Raw genomic sequence first — 22,138 nt, 5'->3', positions numbered from 1 at the left:
ATCCTCATAAATGATCATTCCTCAAGAAACTGAATGACATGCCATTCAATGTTTAATTTAACCAAATTAATTACACTACGCCTTTGCTTTTCATAATCCAACAATTGCTCTGCTAGTCTGTTTAACATGTAGACGTATGGGGGGTCTACAGCCCCTCAGGCCCTATCATGACTGACGGCAGTAAGACAGATGGTGTTTCATTCACACCTTTATACATAAACCACAGCCGTACAGCTTTACGGTATGATAGCCTGCTTCAGGCACAGAATGCTCTTTCTCCATATACTTTAGTGTCTTTTTCTGGTTTCTGCTATGCAGAAAAGAAGTGAAGGTATTAAAAGTGTTTGACAAGAGCTGTTATGAGTGTTAAGTCTCTAAATAGATATTCAAATGAGGGCTACATCTCTACAGGATTTCAGCATTTTTCTTCAAAATTTAGGTTCTTCGATGGTTCTTTGCAACATTTCAGGTTCAACAAAGAGCACTTGAGTTCTTAAGATGGCTGTATCGTTCTTTGGAGAAAAGGTTTAAATGAATGATACTTGTTAAAATAATAATCATTATTATAAATACTGCCCATATTTATCGCTTAGCTTCATACCATTTGTGCTGCTCACAAGAATAATAGCTCAGATCATGTGACCTGTTGAAAAGAGGTGAAGAATTCAGAGAATTCAGACTTACGATTGTCACTTGGCAGGAAATAAATCTTGAGAAAATCCCATATACTTGTGCTGCAGGAGGAACCCGAGCCACAGAAAAACACACCCTAGCAACCACATAGCAACACAATAAAACCCACTCATAACTCTTTAACATAACTCATAACTGCAAACCATATTTTGGGGGATAATTTAAAAGAGATGTCAGTAACACTTAAAGCCTTTATATATAATGCATTATAAAAGTAGTTTTAATGCATTAATTATGCCTTATAATGCACCTTATAATACATTGTATGATCTTATGAGTAACTGTAACCACAGTTATAATGCATTATAATACTTATATCTATTCATTGTTACACCATTAGAAAGTATAATGCATTAAAACACATGACAAACAAACCTTCAAATAAACTTTGGTTACAGATATGAAAAGATATAGGCCTAATGCATTACAATGCACATTACCTTTATAATGCATAAAGGCTTTACGTAAAGTGTTATCAAGATTTCCTATGGCATCAGGCTGTACTGTATCAGCTTTGTGTCATCACTGTTACTATACACAGTGCTTGTTTGCAGTATCCACTGTGAGTCAGTTGCTTCGCTCTTTGAGGTATTTTGCTCAGTCTGTGGGTGAAATGGCACTGCAGTGTGATGCTACATCCACAGTCACAATGAGCAGAGGCCCACAAGGCCACAGTGTACCGCAGCACTGACCGGAGGAATTCTCACCATTGTGTGAACGCCTCAGCTCATCTCTCAAACAGATCACACTTTGTTGAACCAGATGGCTAAAAGGCAAATTTTTATGGCTATGTTCTACTGGGATGTGGCTTTTAATGATGAGACCTTTTTTGTAATCAGGCTCTCAAAAAGTATATAACAATTTGGATATAGATTTATCGGCCAACATATCGGTTATCGGCTTTCAAAAATAAAGAATAATCGGTTATCGGTATCGGCCAAAATTTTCATATCGGTGCATCCCTAATTATTATGATAGCAATTCTTAAAACTGTAGCTGTTTTAGAGTAGCAGATTTTATGGGAAGACACAGGTGAGAAAATCTCAGCCTTAATTTCACTGCGGTCAGGATGTCATGTTCCCACCCTAATTCCATCCCCCATAGCCACAGCATAGAGGGAGACATCATCACTGCTGTGAAATCATTGTGGCATATTTCCATTTTCTGCGAGTTCATGGAGAGATTCCAGACACTCCTCCCGCTGTTTGGGTCATTTAATAAACTTTGATCCTGTTTTTCAGGGTTAGTAATAATCTGCAGTCTACACAGATTACTGTTCCAGATTTCTGTGGCATTGACATCCGTCTGCCAGGAAGTCAAATGAGGGTAAAGGCTGGAGTTTCGCTGGTTGAGGGTGAGAAAAGACAGGAAGTAAGATCAAAAGATAAATAAAGAAAAGAAAAAAAGAATAAACCAAAACAAAAGAAAAAGCCCAGAACAGGATTGGAGCATTGACGAAGTGAAGAACATAATTCATATGGCCTTTACAGTTCCATTGATAATGTAGTTTCAAGTCTAAGTTCAATAGTTAGCATATTATTATTATTATACTGGCTAAACTGGTAATGTTTTCAGTTACCAATAACTGTAGTGGCTTGTGGCATTTAGTCCATGTGTGTTAGATTTGAGGTCATACATATACTAGTGTACTCCTAAACATTGACAAAATTAGCTTTTTGGCGAATTTGGTTCAATTGATGTTTTCAGTTACCTGTAAAATTTGACCCATTTTATTGTACTTAAAATGAAATCAGGGCTTCTGTGGCTTTTAATCCATGTGTGTAAGCTTTGGAGTCATTTATATGCAAATATCTATAAAATCTATGTATATAAATTGCGCTTATCAAGCGATTACACACTCAAAAAATATTTAGATAATAGATTATTTATATTAATTGCGTATAACATTTTCAATCATTTGTATTACACAGTATTAATATAAACTAATAAACATAACATATGTGATGCATATTGTCAGTCATACATAAATGAAACAAGAATACACTGTAAACAGGATTATATAGCCTATTAATCACTAGTAAATTCAATTTATTATATATTTTAACTAACTGAATTTTGCTTGTTACATATAAACCATGTTCATACTTTTTAACCAGTTTAATTTTTTTCACAATTACCAGATTTATGCAGATTCTATGGAATTTGAATAAATAGCCTACATTTTTTTGAAATATTATTATTTAAGGACATTTGAAGTACTTAATAATAAATAATAAACAAAGCAAGAGTGCAGGATCTCATCCATTGATGAGCATTGTTTTCTTTCCTTGGTTAACATGTTTTCTGTTGAAACAGAAAGTTTAAATTGGACACATTGAAGAGCTTGTACTTTGTTTCTATATAATTCAACATAATGAGGGCACAGAATACTGCAGCAATCTAAATTAGCAGTTAATCAGTCAACCTTAAGCTTGATGCTTTGTATACTAAACAGTGAGAAGACAAAACCAGACAAAGGCTCTTTGCCCTCCATGTTCACCTCAGCCCTCTGTTTACTCTCTGAGCAACACTTTACCCAGAATTCCTCAGCCATCGTTGCTCTGCCTGGAGTCCATCAAACTGTCCTGGCAGCTCAAGTGCACATCAGTAATCTTGCCACAGACCTGTTTAGCTTAAAGTGAGGAATATCATGCCGCTTTAATTTGTCAGTTAATGATGTGCGCCTGTTTGTAGTGAGTACAGCTTATCAGTTCCTCAAGTCTGTTGTCAGACAGGCACCAGCAGGACCGCCCGGCTGAGCTGTGCTAGGCACAGGCTGCTCATTTCTAGCCCTAGCACAGGCCCTTACGGCTGCTTCCTCTCAGGAAATTAGTTCGAGTCACTTTCACAGCTTGTTTAATACAAACTAAATTAGCATGTGTATTGTGTCTGATACAGAATAAGAGAAACGTTCTTTGGAACACTGTTTACACTGTTTTACATGCAGTATACTACTGTTTAAAAGTTTGGCATCAGTTTGTTTGACTGCATTTTTAAAATGAAGTTAATTCTTTTGATGGCAAATTGCAGCAGCCATTACTCCAGTCTTCAGTGTCACATGAGCCTTCAAAAATCATTCTAATATAACGATTTGGTGCTCGAGAAACATTATTATTGTAAATGTTAAGAACATCTGTAACCCTAGACCACATAAGGGTCAGTTTTTCGAAATTGAGATGTATACATCATCTGAAAGCTGAATAAATAGTTAGGATAGGACAATATTTGGCCGAGATACAACTATTTGAAAATCTGGAATCTGAGGGTGCAAAAAAAAAAAAAACTTTTGAGAAAATCACCTTTAAAGTTGTCCAAATTAAGTTCTTAGCAATGCATATTACTACTCAAAAATTAAGTTTGAATATATTTACAGTAGGAAATTTACAAAATATCTTCATGAAACATGATCTTTACTTAATATCCTAATGATTTTTGGCATAAAAGAAAAATCAATAATTTTGACCCATACAATGTATTTTTGGCTTTTGCTACAAATATACCCCAGCGACTTAAGACTGGTTTTGTGGTCCAGGGTCACATTTGTGCTGCTTAATATTTTGTGGAGTTTTTGATTAATAATAAATAAATGTATACATGTTTAACTTAATAAACATCTTTACTGATACTTTTGTTTTAATGTGTCCTAGCTGAACAATAAAACAAACTAACTTTGGAAAAGTTTGTAGATATAATATGTAATTCTGTAATTCAGTTGATGTGTGCTCACAGGTGTGTATACAACCTATTTTAGAAATGTCTTAAGTGGCAAATCCAGTCAGTTATATTTCCAAAATCAACTGACCCATTATTGTACCAGGCTCTTATTTTGAATGTCAGGTTCACAACAGACGTTTTTCAGATGAATCTGGCGTGGAGTGAGTGTAATACTCTTTGACTGGATGTGACGTGGAGATTCCTCACAGGGCCGGCTGTCTCTTCTCTGATACACAGTGTCTGACTCCACTGGGCTGTATGTTTTCCAGTGAAGATCTTATCTGTGCACTCTCACACGCTATCTTTCTTTGGTCAGACACTCTTAGCATAACTCTTCATCATGAGTGCTTATCTGTGGCGAACTGATTAGCTAGCTTCATTTTTCCCTTTAAATATATAGTCTCTGTCAGTCCAAACATAAATTTAATCTGTAATGTTCTTTCATTCATTCATTTATCATCATCAACTTGATTGTAAGGTTTTTAAATGTTTTTGAAATAAGTCTTTTATGCTCACCAAGGCTGCATTTATTTCATCCAAAATACAATAAAAAACAGTAATACTGAGAAATATTATTTTCAGCTGCCATTACTTCAGTCTTAGGTGTCATGTGATCCTTCAGGAATCATTCTAATTCGCTCATTTGGTGCTCAAGAAAAAATACTGAAGATAGCCTATGTTAATATTTTTATGGAAACCATATACTTTTTTTTCAGGATTCTTTGATATTGCATTTTTTATTTTATAGATTTAACAAAGCAAAATGAAGATATTTGTACATGCTGTACTTGAAGTACCTTCATTTGTTTGAATCACTGGGTATCCATATTCATATACTATGATATTTACATGTTTTGTGCATGATGAATGCAGGTTTATTGACTTCAGCTGGTTACTCATTTAAAGTCACCCAAAAAAATTATATTGTGTCATCATTTACTCACCATATAAGCTTTCTGGTAACACTTTAGTTTAGGGAAGATGCATTCACTATTAACTAAGAGTTTAAATAGACTCCTAATATGCTGCTGCTTATTGATAGTAAGTAAGGTAGTTGTTTGTAGGAGTTATGTTTAGGTATTGGAAAGGGTTAAGGGATCTAGAATAGGGTCATGCAGAATAAGCCATGTGCTTTATAAGTACTAGTAAACAGCCAATATGCTAGTAATATCTATGCAAATAAGCAACTGGTTAATAATGAATAGTATTCTAATTAAACTAATCTAAAGTGTTACTGACTTACGTTCTTCAGTTGAACACAAAAGAAGATATTTCGAAGAATGTTGGTACCTAAACATTTGCTGGTAGCCATTGACTTCCATAGTATAGAAAAAAAATACCATGCAAGTCAATGGCTATCAACAACTGTAAAATATTTTCTTTTGTGTTCAACAGAACAAAGAAACTCATACAGGTTTGGAACAACATGAAGGTGAGTAAATTATGTTTTGGGTGAACTATCTCTTTAAACTCTCCATGCTGATGCAGACATTGCTCTGGTTTCACGGCAGAACTGCTGCATTTGTCCATGCTAGCCTCATACTGTGGTGTGTGCAAATATCAGCACATTATGCACATATGTTTGAAAATTAAGCACATTCACTGCTCACTGCTAAAAGAAGATATTTCGAAGAATGTTGGTACCTAAACATTTGCTGGTAGCCATTGACTTCCATAGTATAGAAAAAAAATACCATGCAAGTCAATGGCTATCAACAACTGTAAAATATTTTCTTTTGTGTTCAACAGAACAAAGAAACTCATACAGGTTTGGAACAACATGAAGGTGAGTAAATGATGTTTTGGGTGAACTATCTGTTTAAACTCTCCATGCTGATGCAGACATTGCTCTGGTTTCACGGCAGAACTGCTGCATTTGTCCATGCTAGCCTCATACTGTGGTGTGTGCAAATATCAGCACATTATGCACATATGTTTGAAAATTAAGCACATTCACTGCTCACTGCTGTGTTGTTGCCTGCCGTACAATCATTTCACCCATTCACATTGGTCAGGCTGACTTGTGTGCTTTATTTTGATTTGAGGATTAGCCATGAGCCGCTAGCGTTCGGAGAAACTCTCATTAAAGCCATCTCACGAAAGTAGGCTACATGTGCAAATGGAGTCTCTGATTTGCCTCGGGTCCTGCAGCTCTGATTTCAGCAATATGTGGTAATACTGTCAGTGGTTTGTGAGTTTTTCACGTTGTATTGTAATGCAGAGGTAATGTGTTTGGTTTACTTAAACACAGCATCATTACTCCTGGCAGGCTATGACAGCTCTGGGACATTTTGCTGCTCAGAGCTCTGATCTGAATTTGAATCAGACACAGGTTGCTGTAATAGAGGCGGAGCTCCATGTCTCACACATTTGTTTCAGATGCTGCCATACATTTACGCATATGGTTTATCAAAGTTAATGTACCTTAACAGTTATGCTATAGTCCTACTGTTTTACTCCTCAAAGATTAAAATAAAAACATTTATAATCACAAGGAAGTATAGCACTCATCTGATCGATTTGATGCTGCTGTCTGTTGTTTAAAATAAATGTAGGACACCTTTGGAGTGTTAAAACAGAGTCAGTCATGTGAACATGAGCTGAGGAGTTTTTTTCTAGAAGAGCCCTTTGGGCTTATAGATCTACATTGATCTCTGTGCCACTCAAAGCCAGCTTCTAAACCAGCTCTTTAAAGTATATTACACTGAGTTCGCCTGCTCTGTGAACTCTGTCGCACTAACATGCAAAAAAAAACAAACAACTGTGACGTGGTGGTGCATTGATTGAACTCTGTTTAGGAAGAGTGTGCAATCAATATGAAATAAAATCTTTATTTATTGCTATATGTCAAAATATTGGGCCTATGGTCAAGGTCAATGGTCTGCTCAAGGACTGCTGGGATACATTAAAGGGACAGTTCACCCAAAAATCATTCTGTCTTCAATTCATCACTCTAATGTTGTTCCAAACGTAAGACTGACTTTCTTCTGTGCAACATGAAAGCTTATATTTTGCTGGTAATAATGTCTCAGTGTTGTTTTGTTGTTGAAGTCCAACGTTGCTTTATTTTAGTATTATTTCGATACAATTATAGTATTTATCATGATTTAAAATTAGCTTTTATTTTTGTTTACAGATTTCATTTTAGTTTAATTTTTAATGTGCTTTTGTCATTTTTATTGTTATTTTTGTTTATATTTAGGTTAATGTTTAGTTTAGTTAGTGATTTTACTAGCTTTAGTTTGTTACCAGTAACAGCATGCATTGTAGTATGGACAACAGCTGTAACATTCTTTAAAATATATATTTTTTTGTATTCCATAGAAGAAGAAAAAAATATGAGGGTTAAAAAAGTGAGGGAACAGATTTATATATTTTGAGTGAACAATACTTTTAAGTTGGTACTTTATACATTGGTGTCGTCACAAATCATGCCCTTTTTGTCCCCCTCTGAATCAGTGGTTACTAGTAACTAGTTACTAGTAACTTAGTTACTGTAATAATATTACTTTTTACAGTAACTAGTAGTGTAACTAATTACTAATAATAATATAGTAATAATACAGTAATAATATTACAGTTACCATCCATAAAACAGCTTAGTTATTTAGTTACTTTTGTTGCCTCAACCCCGCTGATTTAAAATCCAACAATCAAATAATTCCTAGATTTATTTTCATAATTTTCACGACTCACACGTGCATGTGATGTCCCCAGTGCAGCAGGCAAGCTTGGAATATAGAAAAGCTTACATTCAGCAGATATACAGTAAATATTGCATTATATTGATTTTGTCAGGAAAGAAGATGATCTGAACACTATTGTGTAAGCTGTGGCTTTACTTTACTCTGGCATTACATCCCACCCACATCCCTCTGATCAGCATGTGGTACATTAAATTACTATAATTAAACCTCTTTTTGGAAAATTAAACAGTTTTTACAATCTTATGTGATTTGATAAAATACATAATGAAATATAATCGTATATGGGCAACGGAGAAATTACAATTAGCTTCACATGACAATTAATGAGATTAATACAACACTTCTAATTGAATGTCACTATCAATCACAATTGAGTGTTTGTAATAACTTCTGACTGCGATCCCATGTGGATTTTGGTCAGATGATGAGGCATAAATATGTTGTTAGTAACATTCTAGAAGAATTTTATGTGGAAGATACACAGTTACAACTTATGTGGGGCGTGAAGAAAAAGTAATGTAACTAGTAGTATAACTAATTACTGTTGCCAGAAGGTAATAAGTAAAATATCAATATTACTTTTGAAAGGAGCATAGTAATAAGTAATATATTACATTCTTTGAGTAACTAGCCCAACACTGCTCTGAATACACATTTTAATGATGTAATGCCATAGAGCAGGGGTGTCAAACTCAGTTCCTGGAGGGCCGCAGCCCTGGAGGGTTTAGTTCCAAGTTCCAACCCTGCTCCAACACGCATAGCATGTAGTTTTCAAATAAGCCTGAAGGACCTGATTAGCTGGATCAGGTGCGTTTAATTAGGGTTGGAGCTAAACTATGCAGGGCTGTGGCCCTCCAGGAACTGAGTTTGACACCCCTGCCATAGAGTGTTATCCAGAGTAGTTATCTTTTGTGAAGTCCCATTGTGGACATTGCATTATGGCCACAAAGGGGGTGCTCGTAAGCAACCATTTGAACCATAAAATCATTAAAGTGCCCCTATTATGGGTAATGAAAGGTTCATATTTTGGTTTTGGGAGTCCCCAACAACAGGTTGACATGCATGCAAGGTCAAAAAACACTTTCATTTTCTTATAATAAGCATTTATTTTTACCTTATTTGCTCAACGTCTCCCAAACGGTTTGTTTAACGATTCATTTTTCCAAACCCCTCCTTCGTGACGCTAATCTGTGGTGATTGGTCTGATTGGTCTCATTTTCATTTCATAATGCCTGATAAAGCAGCGTTTGTAAGCGCAGTGCTGCTTTGTGTACAGTGTTACCAGTGAAACCGCTATTCTACCGATTCCAAAAATGGCACCTAGTGGCAAAGAATGATTTAGCATTTTCTTTCAGACCAACTCGAAAAGACCAACAAGTGGGCGGGCAATATGCTAATGTTTCATGTTGACGTCAACATGAAACGGCTTGGGATTCGTTTTAAAAACGACTCGTTTCAGTGATTTAGAGTCGACTCTTTCTTTTGAGAGACACTAACTTTATACACGGTGCACTTTCAGATTTAAAACTTTGCAGGATGTTTTCATTCACGTAGAGCTGTGTTACACACTGCATGAAAGGTAATTTTCAAAAATCCATAATAGGGGCACTTTAATGGGACACCCTGCGGTATTGTTGGACTTTGCAGATGGGCATGAGCAAAGGTTACAAGACCACAACTCCACATAAAGTGAGCCATTTGGGACAGAGCCATAATGTACATTATACATTTATCATCCATCACTATGGCTGCTTTTATTCTAAGAGCAAACCTCTCCTCTAAATGCAGGTATTGGGTCAATTACAGAAAGTAAAAAACTTGCCTGTAAGTGTTTTTTTTTTTAGGTGAATGACCCCTCTCTTGTTGACTTAGTGGATAATGAAAGTATTGTGATTTTTGACAAGGAAATAAATAAAGTATATCTAAATAATACAAATGAATTCTTCTGCAATGGGGTTTGCAAAACTAATCTGCAGCATTATGAACATTATTAGCTAAATGGATTTGAGACTTGACATGATAAGTAAGACTAAGTGACTTTTCTGATGTGTTTCCTATCTTCTTTTATGTTAGTTCTTCGGTGTTTGCCACTAACGTATGTACTTCATAGGTTTTGTTGACCGATATAATGGAAGTTAGTATCATTTTAGAACTAGGTCTTAATCTTTAAAGTGCACGTGGATTAGGCTGAGTGTAAGTCTTCGTGTGCATGGCTCAGAGGTGAATTTGTGTGGTCGGGTGACTTTATCTGAGGATGTGGACTTATAAGAAAGCAGGTCAGTGCGCATTCACAGTCCTGCCTATTTGATCAACTCCTTATATTACCCTCAGTAGATCATGAATCACACATAAAGATATATATGTTTGTGTGTGTTCATGCATGGGCCTTAACATGGTAAACTGGATAAAACATGCACGAGTTAACACGCACGGGTGCGTGGATGGTTACAGTCTTTGTGCTTTTCAGGTACTGATTCTAGACATACTAGAGTTTTTTTTAATATACTGTACTCAAAGAGCAATGTTTTATTACAGGTATATTTCAGGTTCAAAACAAGTTATCCTCAATAGACAGCATTTATAGCCTTGTGTTGACTAATACAAAAAAAAGTATTTTGTTTTCTTAAAAAAATCAAGGTGATGGTAAGATATTTTATTTTATTTATGCATTTAGCAGACGCTTTTATCCAAAGCGACTTCCAGTGCATTCAGGCTATACATTTTTTACCAGTATGTGTGTTCTCTGGGAATTGAACCCACAACCTTTTGTGCTGCTACCACTGAGCCACAGGAACATATTTACAATGGAATACAATAAATTACATTGTCAAAATGTATTATTTGGACTATGAATCTGTTTGCCTAATCATTTTACAGTCCTTTTAAAGTTTTATGCATTATGTTGTCATTTTAAATGGGATATTTTGTCACAGAAAAGGGTTGTATATGATTTTTTCACACTAAACTCTTAATTAACACAAATCTTGTAGCTATACTTTTAAAATAGTGTGTATTTTAATGGATTGGCCCCATTTACTTCCATTGTGCTTCACTTTATCCCAGTTTTTTCTTTTTTAAGAAAAAGAGGGATCATTCAAAATACATTTTTGTGGCAATCAACATTATTCCACAAATGCTGTTGATTGAGCTTAACATGTACTGAATCCAGAATATATCATTAACTACAAATACAAATACATTATTTATACAAATAAGGCTTTTAAGTTCTAAAAATGTCAAGTAATGGCATCAGTTTGTATTGAGAAAGTCACATGTTTATGCAGTACATAAGATTTCAAAGTCTCCTCACTGATTCTCCATCTAATACCTCCTTCAGACCTGTGCAACAACATCCTCCAAATGCTTGAAAACAAAACCCAAACCCTGTTATGTTCTGTTTTAAATCCAAAGGCAATATTACAATCAAAACATTCCCTTGTTGCACATGAACGCAGTTATGGGGGCTGTCCTAGACAGGATTGTTTGGGTTACCCCACTGTGACCGTCTGACTTCGGGCTCTGAGTGAACTATATTTGATATCATCAGCCCATGTGGCTGTGGAAATGCTGAACTCTGCTGACATGTGCTGTCGCGTTGCTCTATGCTTTGAGCCACACTAAACAGCCTATAAACAAATCAGGACGATTTGATGCGCTTGTCTGTCTCGCTAATCAATCCACGGCACCACAATTAACCTACATAAAAGATCATAACAGGATTACCAGATGAATTTTCACACGTACAGACAGCTTTTGTTGTAATGACTGCAAATCTGTTGTGTTTTTAGGGTTGTTTTTCCCCAAAGATCCATTTAAACAGTTTTGACATGAAGCCACTCTCACCACAGTTTCAATGCCAATTACATTCTCTATTACATCTTCAAGATTTAAAGCAGTATTCCCATTTACCCTGATTTCACGGACCGTCCTCTCATGCTTCACCAGAACAATGGATCTTTCAGAGGGTGTAAATTTCTCTCCCATCCATTTATTATGAATGAGACAGGAAGAGAGATGCTTGGCCAGGTCTGCTCTTCCTCACTGGTTTACTGCACACTAATAAATAATAGCGATCCAGAAGCCAGCCAGCTATAGCAGCAGAGAGTGTTCCCAGTGTTTCAAACAGCAAATGCATGAAAGGGCACATTAATGTACCACTGTGGAGCCAATAAACATCTCACCAGAGTTTTACTGGAGCATTTTGGTCACACTGTTGGCTCAAAAGTGAAAGGAAATGCTAACTGCAAGCTTGTTGTTATGGTTCCCTTGAGTGTCTGCTAACAATCTTAAAACCACTGGTTTGTTAAGAAAGCTTTGTTTTGATGCTAGACCTGTTTACAGTTCTGGTGACAAGTGCTTTGGCTACTTTCTAAAATAAATTTTTAGCAAAATACTAAGTAGAAGTGAATCAGAGACTGTCAAAGAACAGTATTTTGTTTTTATTAAACGAGTCACATGATGCAGGAGACTTTTTCTGTTGCTCTTCATTATTGGTTTTCTTGTTTGTCATGTTTTTGGATGTACTGTTACTGGGACAGTACAGATTTTGCTTCAAGCTATTGTTGCTACAAAAGACACAAATCTAGCTTGACCGTAAAGCATTTTTAAAGGGACAATAAACTGTAGGACAGTTGTTTATGCGTGACACTGGATAGTGGATTAAAAAAGAATGCAAGGTCTAAAGATGTGTCTTTAGAATCGTGCTCGAAGTGCTGCAAGAAACGAGAGATGCAAACTTGTTTACATACTGTGCAACTGCATGTCACAGGTTTGGCCATTCAGTGTGATAGTATGTTGATCTTTGTGGTATGTGAGCCATCTTCTCTCAGTATGTATCAGCCAACTGTTAATAAGATGCAGCTAATCAAATATTCCAACTGCTAATTAGTGGATTAATGCTCTTATCAAGTGTGGCCATACAAGTGGAGGTCATTAAATTTCCTGGCTGAGAAAATGGTTGCGTAACCTCAGGCTCCCTGTGGTAAACATTTGAATCTTGTCATCTGTTGACTGTGAGATTGTTACATGCTAAATTTGGAGCTTTGAAAAAAAAAAAAAAAAACGTAAATCTGCATACTTAAAATTTTGCTCTTGAACTAATGAATAGTACATCTGACATGTTTAAAATGATCATATCAGGGTCACAGAGCAGGTTGTTTTATTGTTAGTTATACCAAAGACCCCCAAATATGACGATAGCCTCAGGAGAGACTCCTTTCCTTAAATGCATTAAATATTTGTAATATTATAAATACACACATTGTTTGCTTAAATAATTAGCAAACAAATAATTATATCTGTTAAATATTTACTTTGTGTTCAGCTGATCATGTATCTTTTTCCATCCCACTAGTAGAGTATAGTTAAATAGTTCAACCAGTTTTTAGAAAGCAGAATGAAACAGTAAAAATGTTATTTTTATGTTACCATATTTCATATTTCATATTTCATTTTATTTTCTATGGACCCCCTAGCACCCCCTTGTGGCCTCCTGTGGGTCCAACCTGGCCTAGAAAAAGCCATTTTATTCCACATAGAGTGGGTCACATAGTCAGAGAAGGCACCATTTTGAGATCACATGACCAGTCAAATACTATTGCATTCAAGGTATTTTTACATTTGGTTCAGTCATAGGCCATTACTTCACTCTAAGACCACTGTCATATTGGCCAGCAAAACATAAACAAAAATGACTTATTCTACTTTTAAACACTGTAAATATACTGCTTAAGTGTTGCAAAATACAAAATGACAATTTTATTGTGATCCAAACTGAGAATTTATAAACCTTTTTGTATCTTTTAAATACTTTCAGTTTGCCATATGAACAAACACAATATTATTGCAAAACTAAGTTGAATATGCATTTGAACTAGACCCCAAATGTTGCAGTACTGACAGTTTTGTGCTTCACTTTCCAGCCTTGGTGATAACTGATGGACCGCAGGATAAGTCTGGCCTTGCGGATGAGGTGGGGAGTGAAGATGACCTGTACAATGAGTTTCGCAGCTCCTCCAACCGATTCGGACACCCAGGAGGAGGAGGAGAACAGCTGGCCATAAATGAGGTAGAGCATACAGGCTGTCTATGTGTTACTGTTTGTGTTCACAGATTGTGCTTGTTTCTCTGTCAGTGGCAAGACATTCATAGAAGCATGTTCGTTTGCATCTGTGTTTGAAACCCAAGGCCTTACAGTGCCAAAACAAACTGTGTTTTTGTATGAAGATAACTGGTTACAGACAGGCTTTCAAGGCACCACTGTAGTATAGTATGTAACTGTGCTCTTGATTCAGTGTTTAAACATGTTGGAATTCAGTCACTGTTTTTTAATAGTCTACTACCCATCTGTTCCTCTCCTGAGGCCTGAGACCAGCAGAATGACCTGCTGCCACTGTACTTCTCCCATCATCTTCAGCATGACTGAATATGATTCCGTGTTGTAGGAAGATGCTGTTATCTACAAAGAATTTCAGAGAATATGCAGAGTGTTGGAGTTTGATTTATGACTGTTTGGCATCATTTTCGAATGCTGCTCAGTAACCATTCAGCATTTTAGTTAGAAACAGCAGAAAAATCTAATCAACAGCCGGGCCTCTGGGAGCTTTGGTGTGCACTGAGCTGCACAGAAGCCCTGTGCTGATGCTGTTGTTATTGTTTTTAGCCCTTCTGTCCTGGTATAATATCCAGTAAATAATAAACAGGCAAAATTAAAGTGTCATTGTTTTAATAGGGAGCTAAGTCAGGCATCACTGTTACTATTGCTCAGACATTTGAAGAACCACTAGTATTAAAATTTAGTGTGTAAATCGTCCTGCACTGTTTGTGCTACAGACATGACTGATACAGTACCTCAAATCATGGTAATAATCATTTTCACCTGGAGATCTAAGCTTGCATTATAGAAGGGACCTGAGGCATATTTAGCCACCAGAATATAACCCCTCAGCAGTTCCTGGTTCGAAACCAGCAAGCTCTTAGGGTCAGTGTTTAGTCAGTTTTTCCAGCCTGAAATAATAGTTTCCTTCAGATTCAGTACCAGTTTTGGAGGAAAAACACCAGTAGAGATTTAGACCACTAAGCAAACACCCACAGTAGCCGAGTTTACGGCAAAACATATATGGTAACACTTTAGTATAGGGACCAATTCTCACTATTAACTAGTTACTTATTAGCATGCTTATTATTAACATATTGGCTGTTAATTAGTGCTTATAAAGCACATGTTCTGCATGACTATATTCTACATCCATAATCCTACCCAATAACCAAACTTAACAACTATCTTATTAACTAGTAATAAGCCGCAAAAGTCATTGTTATTGGTTTGTTAATGTTATATTTATATATATATATGTATATATATATATATATATATTGAATTTTTTTAAATTAAAAATATCTAACATTTTCGTTGTTTTAAGCATAAACCAAAATAAATGTAGTTAATAAATCGGAAGTAGCAACACACCTTTTCTTCTGTAGTGTGATATACATCTGAGTAAAATGGATTATAATAGACTTGGTTCTATCCATTGAGTGTTGACTGGATGGAGGCAGATATGAATGGAAACTTGCAGCCGGTTGTAAGAATGGGAGTTTATGTGGACTAAATGACTGGAGAGTCTGATATATGTCCCATACAGGAAAGATCCAGTTATGGCATTTTGACTAAAACATAGCAAGGTCGAAAAATTGTACAAAATAAAACACATGCACAGATGAAATGTTCGCAGTTAAATCAATAAAATGCATTTTGAAAATACAGTTGATCGAAATGAAATGATTTTCCATTTCATGCTGACTGAAAAAAACAATAAGCTTCAGAAAAGAGAAATAAAGAACACATTAAAAAACATTTTTTTTTCAAACCATTATCTTGTTTTGCACTTATTTTGCTTCAAGTTTATATTGTTTCAAAGATATTTAAGAATATTTTTACTAAAAAAACAAGACAAAAATACTGATTGCCACCCAGAACACCTTATTAATGGCATAGCAACACATTAAAAACCATTTAGAACACCTTAGGTACTGCATTGTAGCAATCTGCAACAAAGTTTTATATACTGTAGGCACAACTCTCAGTGAAATGGCAAGTTCTGTCATGAAGCTCTAGATGGCACAGGCTGATGGGTCGTTAATGCAGATTGATGATATTCACAAAGCTTAACTGCTTGGCACAAGCTGATTTGTTCATGTTGCGTACGTAGCCAGTGATCTTACTGCTTTACATTTAAATGGCTGATTAGTGTTCACTAGAGCAGTTCGCAGCGCATGGACCTTCAGAGATCTTCTGAAACCCTCCACCTCCCCAGCTCCACCTGTATAGATCTACTACAGGTTATTATGATGCTACTTGTGCAGCAGCAGTCTTAAATACTCACAGCACCGTATTGGCGTATGTATTGGCAGTAGCAAGTTCTTGTGTTTGCTTTGCAGCAGCAATAATCTACAACAACAACAGCAGCGTAGCAGATCTATTCTGCCAAGACCAAATACAGTAACATTGTCATATCATTACCATGCTAAAATCATCCGAGAGTTGTCATGATAGAAATATATTTTCCACTGAAAATATAAAAATCTAGTTTTAGTGTTAATTTCTTGTGATGGGGGGACAGCTTGTTTCAGTGTTGGGGAGAGTGAGTGATTATTTTGCTTTTGTGTGTGTGTCAAAAAGGCACAGCTCTAGATTTAAAAGGAAGTATCGTGCTGTGTGACACTGTGACGCTGGGGATGGGGCTCTGCGGCCGAGAGAGAGAGAGAACAGCAGGTTAGTGGAATCAGAAGCCTTCACTAATCCCATTAGCTGTGCACAAATTGATGCACGGGAACGAGCCGAGTGAGGATGACTGCGTTAATCCTACCTCACTGACACCGGACCTGGTCAGGAAATGAAAGCTCAAGAGGTGTTTGGCACCTCATGCAGTCTTTAATTAATATCTCCAGCAGCATTACCGTCACCGTAGCACTGCCTCGAGAAGACGAGCAGGATGTGCTCACTTTTACACGGGAAGTGTGGTTGACGGGCGGCCGGCTGGGCCAATGGAGAAGCGCCAGGATAGAAAGGATGTATTGTGCTGCATTCTCTCGCATCCTTTCCCCCACAGCCGCCTCCCTCCTGCTGCCGCTAAGGCCGGCCTCCGCTACTCTGGTATCCTGGATACGCTTCACAGCACCGCCAGCCGATTGGCTGGGAAGGATGAGAGGAAAAAAAACAGGAGCAAAAACAGTCAATTCAGGGAGATGGACGGATGGTTTTTGCTAGAGCCGCTAAGCACAGATGCAGCAACCATTTCCGCCCCTCAGCTTTGCGTTTTGCAAAAGAGACGGTGAAAAGAGAAGGTATTTCAAGTGCGTTTATCAGATCCAAGGGAATTAGCACGGCCGTGTGTTTAAGCAGAGCAGAAGGACGAGGGACGGGAACGAGGGGGAGGCAGCGAAGGTGAGCATACAAGGAGAAAAACAGACAGGAACGGGCACAAAATAGCACAGAAGGAGAAGAATACATGGAGGCAGAGAGACACATCCACCCCTGCTCCTGACATCAGCAGTGCGCGGGGAAAGATCCGAGGGGAGTGAGGGACGAGGAGGAGGAAGATAGCGCACACGCGAGAGAAAGAGAAAGAGAGAGAAGGGAACGGAAAGGAAGTGAGCAGGTAACTGTGGACGTGGAGGCTCTTCCCCCTCCCCCTCACGTTTCACCGAGAACACTGAGCAGATCCGGCCAGCAAACCGTGTGCCGAGTGTTTGCGCACAGACCTCTAGGCGAGGGGGTTTCCGCCGCCATGGCTCGTGGAGGCCAGCGAACGACGTCTCGGCAGGGCATGGCTCACTTCCTGTTGCGGTGCAACCTCAGCCCGGAGGCCCAGAAGTTGGTGGTGTTCGTCATCATGATGTTGCTGGTCATCATCAACGTAGTGCTGATGTTCCTGCTGGCCTTCCAGTAGGGCGCAGCCGCAGTGAGGAGAAAGAGCGAGGGGAGGGGTGGAGAGGAAGACAAGGAGGACAAGGAGGAGGAGGAGGGAAAGTTGGTCCCTCTCGCTCACTCGTGGATGGGTTTTCAGGATGCAGACATCACAGTGCAGGTAACAGGAATGGATGTGACTGTGTGTGAGGTTGGCGGCATTCAGCCAGAAGTAATATGCTGGGATGGCAGCATGTTAATTATTTACCAAACTGTAACCACTCTTGAGTGGCTTCTAGGGGTCAGGCTTTGATTTCATCTTTGAAGTCATCTGAGGGCACCTTTAGACGTTTTGTCTGCTTCTGTAGGTAGGTTTGGGTGTTTATGTGTGGGAGCCTTTGAATGACTGTGCTTGATTTCTTGTTGTGTAACTGTCAACTTATGGATCTATATGCTTTGATTCTGACTAGCGAGCACAATAAACATGGTGTTTTTGGCCCATGTGAGGCTTTCTTTTATGCTAGACTTTGTCCCAGAGGGATCTGCGCAGTCCTTTCACTGGTGAGCAAAAAAAAGAGGTCACACTGGTGAGCTTGACATGGTTATAGTGGGGTTATAGTTTAGTAGAGCAGCATGGTGTGAGGAATAAAAACCCAGAAGGAAACAAATGGGAAAATCAAACCAATGAACTTTGCATGGTTTGGCTCAGCAAAAATGGAATTCTGGAAATATTTGGATACTAGAACATCAAGACTAGTTTTAAAAACCTTGTTCATTCATGATCATTCATAATTTTCATTAGTTTTTTGTATGTTTGTACAATATGTGCCAGGGCTGTTTCTGATCATCTTTGAACAAACCAAGAAGCTGTAACTCACAGGCCGTGAAGAGGAGGCACATGGGAAAGTATGTGGGTGTGTCGCTAGGCAACAGGGTACATAGGCACAGCTGTGGTGATGAGAATGCTGAGCTCTGGATTCAGGGGGTGTATATTCAGCCTTTGAGTCCATCGGTGCTGTGAGCACAAAGTATGGACAGAGAACAGAGTGTGATTATTACATCAGCACCGATAGATCACGTTTAGCTGTGTAGCAGAGATGGTTTGATGGAGGCTGTTAAGCTTGCCAGGATTTCACTTCATTTTCTCTGTAGCCAAGCTGAACAGTGTGACAATATATTACCCTCCTTTTAGTTTACTTTGCCAAATCAATCCTTGCAAGCAGAAAGCGGAAACTTAAAATGACCACTCATTGAAAAAGCAGACTGCAGACAGAAAAGCCTTAATTTGGTAATTCTTTCTCCAGTGATACATTGCATTTTGGTTTTGGTTAAGTGCACAGAATGAAGGGTTGTATATCATTGCATGATAACACGTTATGCCATTGAGATACTAAAACAGGCAGTGAAATTGAATGCTCTGTGTTGTTACAAAGTATTTAAAAACATTTTTTAATTTTTTTTTGCAGCGTAGTAAGGCAAACGTTCATCCTTTAAATAGCATATATGTGTGTGTGTGTGTGTGGGGATATGATGAGTAATTAAAGCCATCCAACATTATAGTATAACTGAAAACCAGGCCTAAAACTTCACATTATCACATTGTTTTTATTTATCATGTATTAACAATTACATTTAATTTAGGTGAACTTAAAACAATAAATTGAAAAAATCAACACACTCTACATCAACAAATGGAAGAATAATTACTTCCATTTATTTGCACAAATATAATGAAGTAATAATTAATTAATGTTTACTAAAGCATTTTAATACTCTACATGAACATTGCTGAGTGATTATTGTGTTAACAGTTGAGTTTTGAATTTATTAGTGCTGTCAAACGATTAATCGCAATTAATCACATCCAAAATAAAAGTTTTTGTTTACATTGTGTGTACACTGTGTATATTTATTATGTATAAATACAAACACATGCATGTATATATTTAAGAAAAATATGTTGTTTATATATTAATTATTATTAAATATATTTATATGTAATATAAAATATAAGAATATAAATATATGTATATACATGTAAATATTTTCAAATTATATAGTGTATGTGTGTGTATTTATATATACATAATAAATATACACAGTACACATACATATATTATGTAAACAAAAGCTTTTATTTTGGATGCGATTAATCGTTTGACAGCACTAGAATTTATGCATTGACAGATAGTTTGATCTGACTTTTGTATTCATTTTGCAACTTGAAATTAATTTAGAGAATCCATTACATATGTCATGCAAAACTTCAAATAAAAAATGCATTAAAACCCTCACAATAGTGTTGTATATTTTAACACCTGCAAAATCCTAACAAATAAATTGTAAATATTCAATATATTTCTCAGCTCCAATGTAAACTGCATGTTGCTGTACAGTGTGTATTAAACAGCAAGAACAAACAAGTGTAAGAATTTCTATATACTAGTCACATAAATGAAATTAAGCAATGAAATGAAATGCAACTGTGATTAAAGGCTTATTACTTTTCATTTACATACACATTTGCTATTATACTCATATTAAAGTAGTTTCTGCTGTAATATGATCAGTTACATTATACAGGCAATGTTTTGCCATTCTGTTTTGCCTTCATCTTGTGTCTCAATAGCTGATCAGTGATGGCAGCGTGTGTGCGGAGGCTCTATGGGACCACGTCACCATGGACGACCAGGAGCTGGGCTTCAAAGCTGGAGACGTCATCGAAGTAGTGGACGCCACAAACAAGGAGTGGTGGTGGGGCCGGGTGCTGGATAGTGAGGGCTGGTTCCCCGCCAGCTTTGTTCGGGTAAAGGAGAACAGATTTCCCGCTCATAACAAAAAAATTGGATTACTGTCACATTATGTCATCACTATATTACATTAGGCTAGAATGAGGGGTCATCAGTACACCAGTGTTCTTTTTGCCAAGTACATTGGTAAAAGCCACTGCACAGTGAACATTTAGGACCAGATTTACATGCTTGAGACCACAATCCCATAAGAGCGCCAACGGGAGTGGAAAGTTCTGCAGGTGATCCTGATGACAATGTGGAAATTAAAGAACACAGACGCAGTCAGATCATTTCCATAACGACCAACGCAATCAACCAAGAGCAGTGCAAGTTATTGCAGATTTTAAGCACAAAATGGGTTAAGACATGCTTTTCTGGCATGTTAAATAATTGCACAAATGCCAGTAAATTGACTACTGCAGACCTAAATCGCATTGCATGATTTATTCAAATACTCTCCTCCCATAAATTTTGAACCTGCAAATGTATATGCAGTAAGGTCAGCCACAAAAATAACTGTCAGTACCTTTTCATCTGTAATTTTTCACTGTCTTTAGTAAATCCTGACGGTATTAACCTATTCGTTATTGGTAGTTACGGGTGAACCAAGATGAGCCCATGGAGGAATACTTAGCCCATCTGGACGGGGCCTCGGAGGGGGGTGGGGCCAGCATGGGGGGCCCCTTAGGGCCCAGTCTGCCCTGCAAGGAGCAGATGAGAGCCAACGTCATCAATGAGATCATGAGCACAGAGAGGGATTACATCAAACACCTGAAGGACATCTGTGAGGTCAGTTTGCCACATGGCTCTGATCAATCGGTTCTACTTCAGCATGTGGATCTTGTTTCAGAGCATTACAATGTCTATAGAGTCACTCGGCTCTCTGTTTACATGCTGAGAGAATGACCTGATTCATATCAGCTGCTCCATAATCCAACTAGCTTTGCTATAGCATTAAACCTTTGACTTACTCACTTTGGCTTCCAGGGCTATATAAAACAGTGTCGGAAGAGGACAGATATGTTTACTGAGGAGCAACTGCGCACTATCTTTGGGAACATCGATGAGCTCTACCGTTTCCAGAAGAAGTTTCTCAAAGCCTTGGAGAAGAAATTCAACAAAGACCATCCTCACCTCAGCGAGATTGGCTCCTGCTTCTTAGAGCACGTAAGCTGACTTCGATGTAGGCGTTAATGTAAGATGCAGTTAGGTTTGGATTTTTTATTCTGTTCTATTCTATTTATTTTCCCTTTCAGCAAACAAACTTCCAGATCTACTCTGAGTATTGCAACAACCACCCCAATGCCTGCGTGCAGCTCTCCAAA

At 37.5% G+C, this 22,138-nt stretch overlaps 1 protein-coding gene across 1 annotated transcript in view; it reads left to right on the top strand.

Annotated features, from left to right (window-relative positions):
- The window catches only part of LOC107569736 (uncharacterized), a gene marked incomplete at its 3' end in the record, with an annotated part of 84,879 nt that extends 62,741 nt beyond the window's left edge, over positions 1–22,138 (top strand). Inside the window, exons 9-13 of the mRNA XM_016255886.1 lie at positions 14,036–14,181; positions 20,651–20,827; positions 21,408–21,602; positions 21,801–21,980; positions 22,070–22,138. Of these exons, the coding sequence (XP_016111372.1) occupies positions 14,036–14,181; positions 20,651–20,827; positions 21,408–21,602; positions 21,801–21,980; positions 22,070–22,138 (767 nt within the window). The remainder of the gene's footprint in view (positions 1–14,035; positions 14,182–20,650; positions 20,828–21,407; positions 21,603–21,800; positions 21,981–22,069) is intronic.

The sequence above is a fragment of the Sinocyclocheilus grahami genome, unplaced genomic scaffold, assembly GCF_001515645.1.
Source record: "Sinocyclocheilus grahami isolate Dianchi unplaced genomic scaffold, SAMN03320097.WGS_v1.1 scaffold1377.1, whole genome shotgun sequence".
Lineage (NCBI taxonomy): Eukaryota > Metazoa > Chordata > Actinopteri > Cypriniformes > Cyprinidae > Sinocyclocheilus > Sinocyclocheilus grahami.
The sequence above is the reverse complement of the archived record's forward strand: the minus strand, read 5'-3'. Positions and strand labels throughout refer to the sequence as shown.